This window comes from Puntigrus tetrazona, chromosome 16 (genome assembly GCF_018831695.1).
Source record: "Puntigrus tetrazona isolate hp1 chromosome 16, ASM1883169v1, whole genome shotgun sequence".
In the NCBI taxonomy this organism is placed as follows: Eukaryota; Metazoa; Chordata; class Actinopteri; order Cypriniformes; family Cyprinidae; genus Puntigrus; species Puntigrus tetrazona.
The window spans coordinates 21,068,376-21,083,573 of NC_056714.1; the positions used below are offsets into that span (position 1 = coordinate 21,068,376).

The following is a 15,198-nucleotide window of genomic DNA, read 5'->3' on the forward strand; positions in this document are numbered from 1 at the left end:
AGATCAACTCTCTAATGTCAGCCACACAGGGGTCTTGAAATAAAGGTCCAATAAACGCCATTCCGGATCAATGGCTCTCCAATTTGACATGATGACATGACCAGAAGTGGGGATGTAGCACCATGATAAAGGCAACATGAAGGGTTTTATACTCCCTTGAGACATTCACCATGTTGAGATGAAAGTCTCTAGGACAGACTGAAACAGGGCTAAGGGTCTATCAGCAAAATAATAAGCTGCACTTTTTCCCTTTATGGACTCCAGAAAATAACCTCTTCTAAAATGTATTCACACTCTTACTATTTTTAATAACTCATGAAGAAGAAAAATGTTCATATTCATTTATCACACATTTTTGTTTTTGTAAATCATCATTAACATTTCTATCAAAAGATAATTTTCACCACCTATAAATACAACAAAACCTACTTCTGCTATATTTATATTCATGCAGTTTATATAAATATATTTCATATATATTTTTCTTAACTATATGCATGCATGTGTTTGTATTTATATTACATAATAAAGGCATACACATATATATTATGCACTAAAAGCACTTACAAATGTATTATATTATATTACAGTTTCATTGAAAATTATGCACAATTAATTTTTACAAACTAAATATGGAAATGATTTAGAAATATCTCTAACTCCACTTTTAGACTTCTATAGTTTTGAAATTGCAATACTTATTTCATACTACTATTTTTTAATATTAAAGGTCTTGGACATAAAACAATCCAAATATATACATAAAACTGCATTTGAAACACATGAAGCAGGACCTAGTTTACTGTGAACGAGGCAGGTGTATTGTGGTAGAAGGTAGGCCTTTGGGCAGTTCAAGAGTATCAAGTAGTGCCATCTATGCAAAGAATCGAAATGAGAAAAGAAAAAAATGCTGGTGCAGAAGAACCGGCAATGTATTATTCTGCTATTTACAAAATGCAATTCTTCTATCTGCAATTCTGAAGAATCTCAGCCGGCTACGGCTGGCGGCACAAACGTCGCCACTCCACTCTTACTGTGAGCCAGCTAATTATCAAATATCCACTGGGGCAGAAGTCTATTCCACTCTCTCTTTTGGTTTCATACTTATACCATCAGTTTTTTTTCTTTCCTTCCTCTCAATGGTGACAAATAGTTTTAATCTATCTTGGCCTGGCCTGATCGAATCCTGAAGAAGCTTGGTATTGGATTGCCGTTTTAAGAGTGTGCTGAGGTGCGTAGTTTGTGATCTCTTGGGAGTCCAGATGAGCCCCTAGCTCTTTTACACCTGAACTGAACGTATGTGTTTGCTGTTGTGCCACAAAACTCAAGCACTACAAAGTACCTGCAATAATGAGTTTGAGTTTTGCTGAGAAACCCTCTATGGGCAAAATAAATTTGCATAATGCAGACAACAATGCCGCAGACAAGTGGTATCATATTACCTGTACATTAACTACAACCACTGCATGTGAGATATGACTGAAATCATCTTATTCCGTGCTTCTTAAACAGATGATCCTGTCAATGAGGGCTTATTAAGACTTGAGGGTGTCTTTGAGTTTAGTGTGTGAATAATTCAAAAAGATACTGGAAGGGAAAAGAGGATACTTGAGGAATATCAAACCAAAAGTGTCCTTGAGGATGGAAGGAAACATTGCATTAGCATATGGCTAGTTGATGCAGTTTATATCCAGATATATACTGTATGAATGTATAAAGGAATGTGTAAGTAATTGGTCACCATTTATATGTTTTTCAGTTTAAAAAACATGCTGCCTACCCTAGTTTAACTGAAATGGTTGCAGTGCAAAAAACATTTTAAAACAATGATAACAGAATAAATGTTTTTAAAGTGCCCCTATTATAGGGTTATGAATTTTGGTTCAAGACAAATCGTTCAAGGAATTATTTTTCCAAACTCTTCCGGTGATTGGTTGATTTCATATTGCATTATTTGTGAGATATTAATGCCCCAATCTGTTAAAGAATGAATCTGCCTTTTATTCAGAACAAATTGAAAATACCAAGATGTGGGCGACAGTATGCTAATGTTTCAATTTGGAACTCATTTTAAAAACGACTCATTTCAATGATTTAGAATTGGCTCTTTCTTTTGAGAGACAATAACTTTCTACACTTTATGCACTTTCAGATTTAAGACTTTCCAGGATGCTTTCATTCACTTAGAGCTGTGTTACACACTGCATGAAAAGTATCCACAGAAATCCATAATAGGGCACTTTATTGTAATATATCCTTGCTGAATAAAAGTATTCATTTCTAATATATTTTAACCTAATATGTATAGATTTAAGAAAAAAAGTGCATATCTCACACTCTAAATGTCTCTAAACTTTTTTGTTGTAATGACAGAAACAAAAACTCTAATTACAGTGTGTACAAGATTGAGGCAGCACAGATAGTTAAACCTTCATTAAATGTGAATATCACACAGTCACATAAACTGATTGACAAGAGCTTCTCTCAGGCGCTGGATCTCTCCTCACCTGTCCACATGTCTGACAGGAAGGGTCTGTGGGGAGATTATCCTCTGAGTCTTCCTCTCCATCTGAATCTTCCTCCGAGCATGACTCAAATTCATCTACTGAGTAAAATGCTTCCGCCGCCTGAGGATCCTCAGGGATTGCTGAAACGATTAAAAAAATAGCAAAGATTTAACAGATACTGTGAACTGTCGAGCAATGTTTTGATTCAACAGGTAACCTCTATCATTAACACTTCACATTTTCTGCTCAATGACACTAAGACAATGAGAATGAGCCTGTGCCAGTTTCATCTCTGAACCAGAAAGCAACAGAATACCTCTACACCGAACACGTGTGAACAAATGAACACTGACAACCTCTATCACACACACACACACACACACTGGGCCTGCGACCAAGATGATTACTCAGTTCCATGCCTCTGATTGTATTAGTCAGTGACTGGACTTTCACAACTGGAAAAACAAAGATGGCAGGAGAGATGGAAAGAGATTGAGGAGGGTGTTACTTTACTCTAAAGGAATTTCCCATTCAATATCCATCTATTCACTATCACTATACATTTACACGTGCATCCCACAAACAGACACCTTAAGACCAACAACTACAGGGATAAAAATCCCACCAAAGTGCAAAAAGGACAGAAGCAATTTATTAACAAGGTTCAAGGTTGAGAGGCTGCTGATAAAAAAGATGTAACTGCACTATCTCGCAGGAATTAAATTTAAATGTTATGTTATGTTTTTGTTGTGAGCTAATAACCTGAGAGGCTAATGTCCTACCACACCATGCTCTATTTTTCAGTCTTGTTTAAACTAGTAAATCGCTGAGCCCAATATGAAAGCACAACCTGCAATTTACAATTAAAGAAAAGAGCCCCGGGATCACATTTACAACACTACAGCACTGTTTTATCCAGTAAAGAGGATTAGTCATGACAAAGAGCAGAAAGAGCATTCTACTGCATCACTGTGCAGGAAGCTTCTGTGATTCAGCTCAGTCATTTCATATGATCATTTGTTCAGGCCTCAGTCTTGCCTCATTGACTCTGCTTTTGTCTGTTTTGCACAAAGACGTCATCACAAAAAGTGTGGCCTCAGAGTATTTCTGCACATATTTAAAGAACTTTAGGTGAATTTTGCCAAGGATTGCAGACGTTTGTATTTCTTTATATACACTATCATTTAAAAGTGGTTTTTAATACTTTTATTCAGCAGAGCTGCATTTATCAAAAGTGGCAGTAAAGACTTTTACATCGTTACAAAAGATTTTAAATAAATGTAGTTCTTTTGAACTTTCTATTCTAAGAAAAAAAGTTGTAGAGGTTATCTAAAGTTTTCCACAAAACTATTAAGTAGCACAACTGATTGATAATTGATTGATAATAGTAGCTCCAGATTAGCATATTACAATGATTTCTGGAGGATCATATGACACTGAAGGCTGGAGTAATGATGCCAAAAACTCAACAAAAAAACTGGAAAATAGAAAAGTTATTTTAAATTGTAATAATGCTTCACAATATGTTTTTACAGTCAAATAATGCACTATAGTGTATATTGAAAGAGTATTGTTTTTGTGTAGCATGTACATATTAGACTTACCACTTATTGTACCATTTTACAAGATACAAGGCACAAAATGAAAATCTTTTGTAAATCATTTGGCAGTAGATATTATTAATACAATTTCAGATTGTACTAAAGCATATGACTGTGTGCCATCCAAGAACAATTTTAGATGAAATCCTTATTTTACTTTTAGAATCGATGAGTTTTAAATGGAGATAAATGAAAAGTCCTACGGATGACAGCATGCATTTTTCAGACAACCCTCAATTCCTAACTTTTTTTTATTGATTCTAATTAGCGATGCTAATGACACCCCAAGATATTTAACAACGACTAAACCACCATTAGCTGTTTTCTGGCCATTTACTTTATGCTCTGTTAGTCAATACTAAAAGCTTTTAGAGTCCCAGTCCTGAGGTCAAGGTTTCCTAATAGTGCCCCAGCAAATGACCCTTTACATTCTGTGCCTATAGCTAACCTTTACCAGATAAATTATAATCTTGCATTTTTTAAAAATGCTGCAAATGTTCAAAATGTTATTATTATATTAATGCACCAATCCATACAGACAGATTCTTGGTAAATACACTGACATGCATAGCCTCTTGTGGCTTATTGCTTTATTAAAGCATTATTTCATTTGATGCAGTATACTCTACTGTACAGTATTAATTAATAATAACAGTACGGATGTGTGCATACAAATAAAAGAGAGCCAGTCATAGACTGGAGACAATTACGCTGACAAGATTTGCACATAATGTGCTTACTGACAGTTTTATCATTTGAAAGGCATATTTCCAAGGCGCAGAAATCCCTAGTGTAGTCATTATGGTTTAACTGCAGACATGAGCAGAATCGCACCGTATGTTTATTTACTTCCAGAACTCGACAAGATCATCAGAAAGGGCCGCCTGGGTCCCTGAATAACACGCTAATATGAAACTATGAACTTTCAAAATGACAGGAGCAGTAATGTCTGAATTCCATCCCAGAAGAGCATTTATCTTTATTTGTGATGTAGCAGCGTTAACCTGTTCAATGTTTCTGCTCGGCAACTAAATGCCAACTAAAATGATCCAAAACATGCACATTTTAGCATTAATTATGCATTATTCATTCCCTGAGTTTTTGGTTTTGTTTTTTTTTTGCCTTTGAGAGAACTTAAATCATGAGGTTTTACGGAAGCTGAATAATAAATACATTAGCTAAATTTAAGGACAAGAGATTTAACTCCATTAATTTCAAACCCAGCAGCAATACATCACATCTTTAATTTTTAATAATAAAGATCCACACACTTACACATAAGCTTTGCTACACACTTCTCTTTCCCAAATGCTCCCACTTACAATACAGTAATATTTCAGATTTACGGCAATTGCACCCCCAGCGTCCTCTATCGATAAATCACACCGTGTGTGGATTCTCCCCGAGTCGTCTAAGAGCACAGCTGTGGCTCTCCACTCGTTTAAAACATCTCATTTACAGAGGAATCTAAAGTGATTAGAGAAGGGAACTGATAGATAACCTCTCAGGACTTCCTGAAAACACGTCTCTGAGATTTATCATCGTGATACCAAAACCAGATTAAGGAGGCGTTTTGGCCATAACTTATCTTTCCCTTGATGCATATAATGACGCTGGTAAAAGAATGAGTCACCGAAAACCAGCATTACGCCAGATCAGACTCGCATATTCATAGCCAACTCAAAATTACAGACATGTCAAGAATCTGGTTATCGGCCTCCACACAAATATTAACTTAAGCCAATTGTATTATTAAGCAATATGATTAATGCAAATGAGCACCAGAAAATGACAGGTCATCTTAAACAAATATGCCAACCTAAACACAAACCATGAACGTAATCATATACAGTGGCCTTAAAAATATTTGGACACAATTAAATGTCAATGCATTAGATAACAATATATTAACCAAGTGCTATCTGCACTATTTCCAAAACAAACTTCACTTTCCTGAGTCATTTTTTGGATGGATATTGTTGGATATTAACTTTAATCCAACTTGTGTTAAGGGCTGTGTCCGAAACCCCAAGCATCTGTCGTACTGTCCATCTGCTAATTACTCAACAGACAGTGACACCTACAGTAACTGATTTACAAGTTCATTTTAGACACAAGCAAGAATTTTAAGCTACTATGTTTATTTTGAACTGGAAACAAAATGGATATTTATTAGTTAATTCACCTCATTTAATCATTCTATTTCAATTTTCTACCTGCTACCAGTGACAAACTACATGTAGCCTATATTTGTTATTTTGAGGCACTGTCTTAGCTCAATATGTGAGTTCTTTTGTATTGTGTTGTAAGGGTCCTGGAGAAACGTTGTCTCATTTCACTATGTACTGCACAGCCATATGTAGTTGAAATGACAATAAAAGCCACTTGACTTGACTTGACTTGACTTGACTTGAGATAACGTTTAAGCTGTTTTCAAAAATGTTTTTCAGGTTTAGGACACAACCAATGTCATTTTAGTGGAACAATTTAAATGCAACGAGTCTGTTTTGAGTTGGGAGGTAGTTTTTTTTTACAGTGTAACATTAGATATTTACTGTATTTTGATTCAATGCATCCTTGCTGAATAAATATTGAAATGAATATAAATGGAATGGAAAAATGTGGTTTGGAAACACTTTATTTTAAAGTTTCCATTGCACAAAGTAATTTCTAAATAAGTACTTAGTAGTAGCTGTTGTACTTACGTAAAACAAAATATAACAATGTAACTAAGTTATGAAATAGTTTGCACTTATAGTCTTCTACACGGCTACTTATGTAACCAAAAGTTTGTCACATATGTGTTGCAGACTTTATACAACATAGTTATAAATTCAAGTACACGGCTAAATAAAGTGTATCAAAATTGTACTTATGTCTACTTCGTGTGAATCTATACTGCACACCTTATCTAGCCTCCCCTGTTCGACTTAACCCATTAGCACACAGTTTAATTGCATGTAATACAATATATTCTAATTACATTAAAATTACGGAATATTACATAAAATGCTTAAAATGAAATGTTTCAAGATTGTACTTAAGTGTAAGTAGCTGTGTAGCACACTCGGTCTGTTACACATATGTGTAACAGTAGCTACCTGTTACATCTACATAATTACAAAATGTAATTACAGCCTGTTCCATAATTTAGTTAGATGATAAGTACATTTTATTTCATGTAAGTACAATGGCTACTACTAAGTATCTAATTAGGTAATTACTCTGTACTATGACACCTTAAAATAAAGTGTTACCAATGTTTTGCCCTCTTCTATCTGTTTACATTGGAGCTCATGTAGTCATTATAAGCTTCAAACACACTATAGTAAGTTGTCCCTGATTTGGATAAATGTGGGATCTGGATACCTCTAAAAATGGCATCATATTTTTAAAAACATTAACATTCCTTATCATTTGTTCAAAAGGCAGGCAACTTCTGCTCTAATAAATCTATGAAACATCATTAAAACTTCTAGGAATCATTTGACTTTCAAATTGCAATGGAATATTGCCCCCAACCCCCAATCTCTTTTAGTGTGTGTGTGTGTCTGACAGCACAGTGTAATACTCATGGTACCTCGCTCTGTTCTGGGATCTGTTGTTTGTTAAACCATGGAGAAAGAGGCACTGGAGCGCCAAGCACACAATGAATTTTAATGAAGATGTAGAAAAAGAGAAAGTCATTTCTGACGGAAAGTTAAACTTTCTGATTTGGAAGAGATGGGTAGAATTTCATCAGACATGCATTTCATGATAGACTCTAAAAAGCAGGAGAAACGCACCAGGGGAGCTAGGTTTCAAAATGATTTAATTAATCTACTTTATGAAAGTTTAATTAATCTCCCTTTTCTAACTGTAGGGCTTTTCACGCCACACTTAAACCCTTGCTTACGGTTTTAATAGAGCAGTGGCACTTTTTAACCCTCACAAACGCAATGTCTCACTCTTAAAATTCTGAAAGAGGGTTAAGCGATGCTTTTAACCCTGGGTTATGGATTTTGTCAGCCATCTGACCTTCAGTTATAAATACCACTCACCATGGTCTTTTGACACAGACTTGCACATCTTATCAGAGTTTTGAGAAATGCTTTCTGATAGCTTGGAGTTTCTGTCTGGCGTCTCACTCTGAATTGCTTGAGTCTGGTTAACTGTTTCTTCGGTTGTCACCTTTGGAAAGAAATAAAAAAACAACTGCTGTATGTCATATGTCTATCACTAAAAAAACTAAAATGTCTTATGCATAATAATAATGGTTGTGGTTGAGGAAATCCTCACCACACAATGTAAAGTGCTTTGATTGTCCAAAAAAACTGTAAGGAATTATTATAATATTCTGGGAGCAATATTAGAAACATACCTGTAAAACATCCACACTAACTTTCTGGAAATTTTTGGACTTGTACTCTTGCATGCGCAGGTGGTTTTCTTGATATTTTTCCTCCACAATTTGCCTAGAGTAAGACAAAATTTGTATTTAGGTTTAGACTTCACACAAACCATGTGTATAGGATCTGAAGAAATGTAGCATCACATCAATTTTTTCACCAGTGTATTCCTTTGGAGTGAATAAAAGTTACAACAGCTGATAAAGACATTCCAATACACCCCAATTAATCCACATGTCTCCAGTCCATCTTGTCCATGTCTTGTAAAGTAGAATGCTGTTTTTAAGAAACAAATCTATCACCAAGACATGTTTAACTTTAATAGTTTGTCTTTAGCCAAATACCACTCTATGTTATATAATATAGCTTTCCGAGTTGCCTCTGATATCATGATCCACTAACAAATCTTTCTGCACATATTTTTCTAATTCAGACTGGAGAAGGCAACATTATGGATATATAAAAACGTATTGATGTTTATTTCAAAACATGCAGCTTGCAGCTGCTTGAGGTATTAATTTATGGACTGGAGTCATGTGGATTACTTGTAGATTATTGCAATGTTTTTTTCAGCAGTTTGGACTCTCATTCTGACGGCACCCATTCCATGTAGAGAGTACAATGCTGAGTAAGTGATATGCTACATTTCTCCAAATTTGCCATGATGACGAAATGGATTTATCTACAAAAGAGTATCTTCTGTTCTGTAGAACACTAAATGTCATACAGGTTTAAACAATAGGAGGGAGGTAAATAATCACAGAATAAAATAGTATAATAATGTGCATAATACATCAGTCTGTTTTTGAGTGTGACAGCTACTCAACGCAAAGTATCAGAGCTGACGTGAAACATGCTGCCAAAAATCCTTGCACCGTGAAAACAGAAAAGCCTTGACACTCATGCTTACTTTATGGAATATGAACTGCGAGTCACATTGATTAACATTCAGTGTGACACGGTCAGCGCAAGAACGTCACTCACTTCAGCTTTCTTGCTTTCTCATCTGCTGCCTGGAGTTTCCGGAGCCGCATGCGTTCTCTCGGGCTCATTTTCTGCACCTCTGATCTCTCCCGCAGTGTCTGCAGATGTACCTTCTTCTGCCTGTGGGGTTCAAGGACTACATTTATTGAAATGACTAATGACTACTCCTTTGCTTTACAGACATTGTTTGAACTGTGTGATCAGAGCTGATGTGATGAAGTTGTTGATGTTCATGAATTTGGCATTGGGGTTTATTAGTCAGCATATATTACTTTGTGGAAATGTGGAAAAGGAATAAGAAAAAGAGAATGTGTGTCCACATTTTTGACTGGTTGTGTATTTATAATTAATGACAATCTCAAAAGAAATAGGCCGTTTTATTTGAAGTTAGGATTTAATCCAACAAAAAAAAATAGAATCCAAACAAGGAAAAATATATCATTAGGTTATTCATGAGAACTTGTGTGAGACAGCTTCAGATGCTGTGTGTGCAGTCTTTGGACACCAAGCATACTAGAATAGTGTTTGAACGAGCTAATGAGCAAAAGGTTCAGTCAGATTTCTCAGTTCAAATCAAGGCTGCATATAACCTCATGCATATATCTTTTGTGCCTCACAACGAAGACAGGCAAAAAAGAATATATAAAGGAACTCCCTAATTTTACTGTAAAACAAATTATGTCGAACATTAACTGCCATTTGTTTTTAAAATAGTAGTATTTAAATTTAAAAATGAAGCAAATTATCACTTAAATGTTCTTACCACAAACACACTATAGAATTTTATTCATTTATTAATATAAAAAAGTTTGTTGTGCAGTATCACATACTACCTATGAAACCATGTTTTAATTACAGATCAATACTATTTTAATATAATATAATGTGTGAAAAGAGTATCTTATGCTTACCAAAGCCTACTTATGTGATCAAAAAGAAAGTAAAAGACAGTCTTACTCCACTCTTCAGTGTCACATGATCTTTCAGAAATAATTCTAATATGCTGAGCTCCAAAAACAACTGTTACTTATTACTTTTGTATTCAGAATATATATATATATATATATATATATATATATATATATATATATATATATATATATATATATATATTATTATTATTTTTTTTTTTTTTTTTTGGTCAGGATTCTTTGATGATCGGTTCAACATTTAAGTGAAACAGTAAAGTCTTCTAACATTATAAATGTTTTACTGGCACTTTTGATTCCTTGCTGCATTAAAAAAAAATACTTAGTAATGGTAGTGTACCCAATTTTTGCCTCAAGAACCAATAACTGCAGTTGGCAGATCTCACTATGCACTGTTGACTTTAACAGTGCATAGATTTTCACTAGGTCATAGCTAATTATGATTGGCACATGCTGCTGTGACAAAGTTTTTAATTAGCATGGAAAGTGATGACTGAATTAATGAAAGTATGCTGCTCATAGCCTGCCACCTGATTAACATGTTCCATATGCTGGGTACACAGCAACAGAGCTATATACATATTTTTAGGTTCCCCCCAACAAGGCACTTTGAAAATGACAAAAAAACAGCCCAGAAATCCCTGGTGTAGATAGTGTCATGCATCTCTCAGCTGACAGCATCACTGCAGGAACAGAGAAGTGTGACTGCCTGTAAAATATCTCTCTCTCTCTCTAAATCCACAACTTACAGCGCTCTCAGGATCTGCGACGCGTCTTTCTCACCCCCCATAGATTTGTCTCGCAGCGTCAAGCTAAAAAACCTGTGTTTCATGCTCTGCAGTGAGAAAAATAACAGAAGAGACAAAAAAAAAAATCGGTTAATGCTTTTCTCTGAGGCCTTGCAAAAGGTAGTGTTTTGAGAGCAGACGCGAAAACAAGAAGCAAAACAGCAGCAACAAAGCTAGTTTTCAATCAGTTTAAACTGTTGCACAGACTCCTGCTTGTCTCAGAACTCTTGATTCACAGCAAAAGAGGAAAAAGGGGGAGAAAAAGACTGATATTATCCTCAGGGAAGAATCCGTAACAAGCACATTTAAAGAACAATACGAGACATTTGTAACGCGCAAATTACATGGAGAAAAAAGACTTGAAACCGTACACAACAACAGAGGAAGGAAAAGCCATCAGAGAGTATTGTGTACAGGGTTGTCATTTAGATGCCCTTTCCCTCTCTGATTACATGTTTCTGCGATGGTGATGGTGTAATAGCCAGTGGAAGAGACGCATTCAGATGGGGGTTTCCAAAGGCAGAAATATATTGCTAAATGCGAGTAACAAGTCAATATGTCTGCAAGGGATGAAAGGGTGATATAACTGCAGATATTGTAACTGAGATGCATTAAACAAGGGCTATAAAAAAATAAAAATCAATGCACAGAGCCATTAAGAGTACACACCATGATAAAGATGCCTATAGTGCAATTATATTTTCACAGTGGGATGGTTTCATAATTCTTTATGTAATGAAGAACACTAATGACATGTACAGTAGCTTTAGGATGTTAAGTAGTCATTAGATTAGATTTTTACATGATCTTTGGGTTGCAGTTATTAACAAGACATCTTGGCTGGATGTGGGCGTTAAGGAGGTCATGTGATCTGAGTGTTTACATCTTATATACTGTATTTGATGCAATTATGCATTATGTTATAATTAAGGGGAGAATTCATTAAGGATTATTCCTAAACACAGCTTTGAAAGAAAAATTAAAAGAAAATTGTCCTGTCCAAAAAGGGTAAAGAAATGTTTGCGGAAACGTTTTGAACTTTCATACATTTACAGACTAATATATTGTTTGAGAGAGACATAAAAATTCATATATTCCAGGGAACAAGGCCAACTATGACAAGCCACAATCAATACAATCACCAAGCGGCAACGATGCCAATCACTGACATTTCAAAAGTAGAATCTGAAAAGGTTACGCACCGGGTGAGTCAAATGTGATGGCGAATCGATAATGTGATGAGTATGCATAACAGACTTTTAGAAACCTATTGAGCTTGGCCAGCAATCAAAGTCTTCCTGGTGCATTATGGCCCGTCCCATTAACCTTTGAAGCAGATACTCAGAACAGCTGGTCAGATGCCCTCCTGTCCATCTGATCTGATTAACGGAGCCTCCTCACCTGCAAGCTCTCCTCGATGAACCTGCTCCTCAGCGCATCTGCTGCCGAGATCCTGCATGAAGAATCCTTTTCTAACATGCTGGCACCACAGGAACAGAGAGAGAGAAAGAGAGAGAATTATGTTTAAGACCTCATGAAATGCTGATAGTTCTAGCTGAATGCTTCTAAACCTGCTTGGATTTTGCATAATCTGCTTTGAAAAACATCGGAATCAAACAAGCCATTGATTTGTGTCTATCTACTCATCCACAGCGGGCAGACAGGCAGATATAGTCTGGCGGTGTGGGTTGACATGGGTACAATTTGTGCCTGGAGCAGGGCAGCATCTGTTTCTGGTACCTTTGCATTAGAGAGTTGAGCTGCCATGAGTATGTTTCTGGCAAGGATGGAGTAGGTCCCTCTATAATCTTCATCACCACAGCCAGGAAGTTCTGCCCCTCAAAAGCATGCACCAGACAGCACATTTCATAGAGGATACAGCCTAAAGACCTGCACCAGGGGAACAAATAGAGAAGAAATTCTCCAGGGATACTCTATTGAAAAATTACAATTCTGTCATCATCTATTTACACTTGGGTAGGCAATATACATTTAGACATGATTAACCGGTAGATATCTGTTAACTGGAAGAGATTTTGGACTATTGTCTCTATCGAGGTTACATGCTTAGGTGACGTTTCTTTGCTACCTAACCTAATGTTTACTTGCATTTTTAAGCATTTTAGTTTAAAAACAAGTGATTTTAAGCTGTTGAACAGCAATCAAATGTGAAAGAGAACTTTGTGCATGTGAAGTCGCATAGAACAGGGGTCATCAAACTTGATCCTGGAGGGCCGGTGTCCTGCAGAGTTCAGCTCCAACTTGCCTCAACACACCTTCCTGGAATTTTCAAGTATACCTAGTAGGACCTTGATTAGCTGCTTCAGGTGTGTTCAATTAGGGTTTGATCTAAACTCAGCAGGGACACCAGCCCTTCCAGGACCGAACTTGGTGACCCCTGTCACAGAGAATATCATATTTTTGCTGCTTTATAGGCCTTGAACAGTTAAATACACACAAATGTATATGTGAAAATGCTGAAAATCCCTGAAATACGACCCATCAGAGTGTATACAACAACTGCGTATCTATTCTCTAAGCTCAGTTGGTCGCACGTTGTTATACGATGATATATGATATATGATATATGATATGATATCAGGTGATTACTATCATGAGTTCAATCCCAGAGAACGCATGTGCTTATAAAATGTATATGCACTATAGGGTAGGTTTAGGAGTGGATTAGGTGTGGTCATTTGTTTTAATTGCATCTAATAAAATATGTATGATTTCCGTTCAAATGTTGCTGTGGGCACCATGATCAGGAGTTGTTGTGAAAGTGAAACTACTTTGTTTATGCTTCTAAAAGTGGACATAACCAGAAATCAGTGGTTAAGTTGTTCCAGAACAGTTCAACCAAAATATAACAGTCTGTGCAGTGCATTTACAGAGGACTGATTCATTAAACCTGTAGAACAGCCTATGCTGACTGTGCTCAGAGAATAGTGAGGCAATTCCAACTCTGCAAGGACAGCCTGGCACTTCTGACTCACAACCTTTAAGCAAGTTTATTAAAAGTTTTTAAGAATCTGCTACCCGTGAAGCAAAAAAAGACAGTACTAAATCATGATAATCAGTAATTATGTCCCCACTGTATGCAACAAATGCCTCGTTTGTAATATGTTTTATTGTTTTGGTGTCATAGCATAGTAAGGGGCGTGACATTTCCTACAGCACACTGGACAGCTGGCCATTTAGCATTCATGTATAGTATGTGTAAAACCTTATACTGCACCTTATACCTTATACTGCAAAAACACATTGCATTACACCAAATACACAAAATAATGTTTTTTTTAAGCAAAATATTACCCCTCTAATACATCTTGCAATAAGAATTATAGTAAAATAAATGTAAGAATTAGAGAATTATAATTATAATTGGCCTATTTAAAAATAAACAATAAAAAGAGAGAAATAATAGGAATAATAATTTGCGTGAGGGTGTCTCCGTTTTAGCTCATCCTTCTGCTCTCTATCTCTGTTAAGCAGCACAGTGAACCCTTTCCTCCAGTGTGCTTGGTGCTTGTGTTCTTACAAACTCAAGACCACAGTGTGAAGAGTCCAATTCCCAATGGGCTGCTTTATGAGACTGAACAGAGACCCTCAGCTCTCGGTTGCACATACACAACGAGGTGATTGCGTGAGGAAAAGAATGACCCTTACGTTAACAGCTAGCGCCTGTAGCCGTTTGGCAAATGAGATTGTCTTCTCTCTTTCTCCTTCATTCAATCTTATTGTTTTCTGGTCATTTTTCCCCCTCAGTTTTTCTACTTTACTAATATGCTGTTATCTCACTGTTTCCCAGTGGATCTTGTTTCCCCATTTCCCCCCCTTCATATATCTATCTGGGCACATGCTGTAAGTGGAGGAGGAGGAGAGGACAGAGCTCTGGTGGTGTTAAGGGGCTGTCTAGTGAAGATCTTTAATGGGGGAACCTCACTTTGGTGCCTTTGGAGTCTCATGCCATGAATTTATATTCCACTCTAGTACACATA

At 36.2% G+C, this 15,198-nt stretch overlaps 1 protein-coding gene across 1 annotated transcript in view; it reads right to left on the minus strand.

Moving 5' to 3' along the window:
* LOC122360412 (serine/threonine-protein kinase Nek11-like) overlaps window positions 1-15,198 on the minus strand; it is a 46,169-nt gene that overhangs the window by 12,076 nt on the left and 18,895 nt on the right. The window contains exons 7-13 of the mRNA XM_043260999.1: window positions 12,938-13,087; window positions 12,599-12,677; window positions 11,159-11,244; window positions 9,481-9,600; window positions 8,469-8,562; window positions 8,149-8,278; window positions 2,508-2,647 (exon numbers count right to left, since the gene is read on the minus strand). Of these exons, the coding sequence (XP_043116934.1) occupies window positions 2,508-2,647; window positions 8,149-8,278; window positions 8,469-8,562; window positions 9,481-9,600; window positions 11,159-11,244; window positions 12,599-12,677; window positions 12,938-13,087 (799 nt within the window). The remainder of the gene's footprint in view (window positions 1-2,507; window positions 2,648-8,148; window positions 8,279-8,468; window positions 8,563-9,480; window positions 9,601-11,158; window positions 11,245-12,598; window positions 12,678-12,937; window positions 13,088-15,198) is intronic.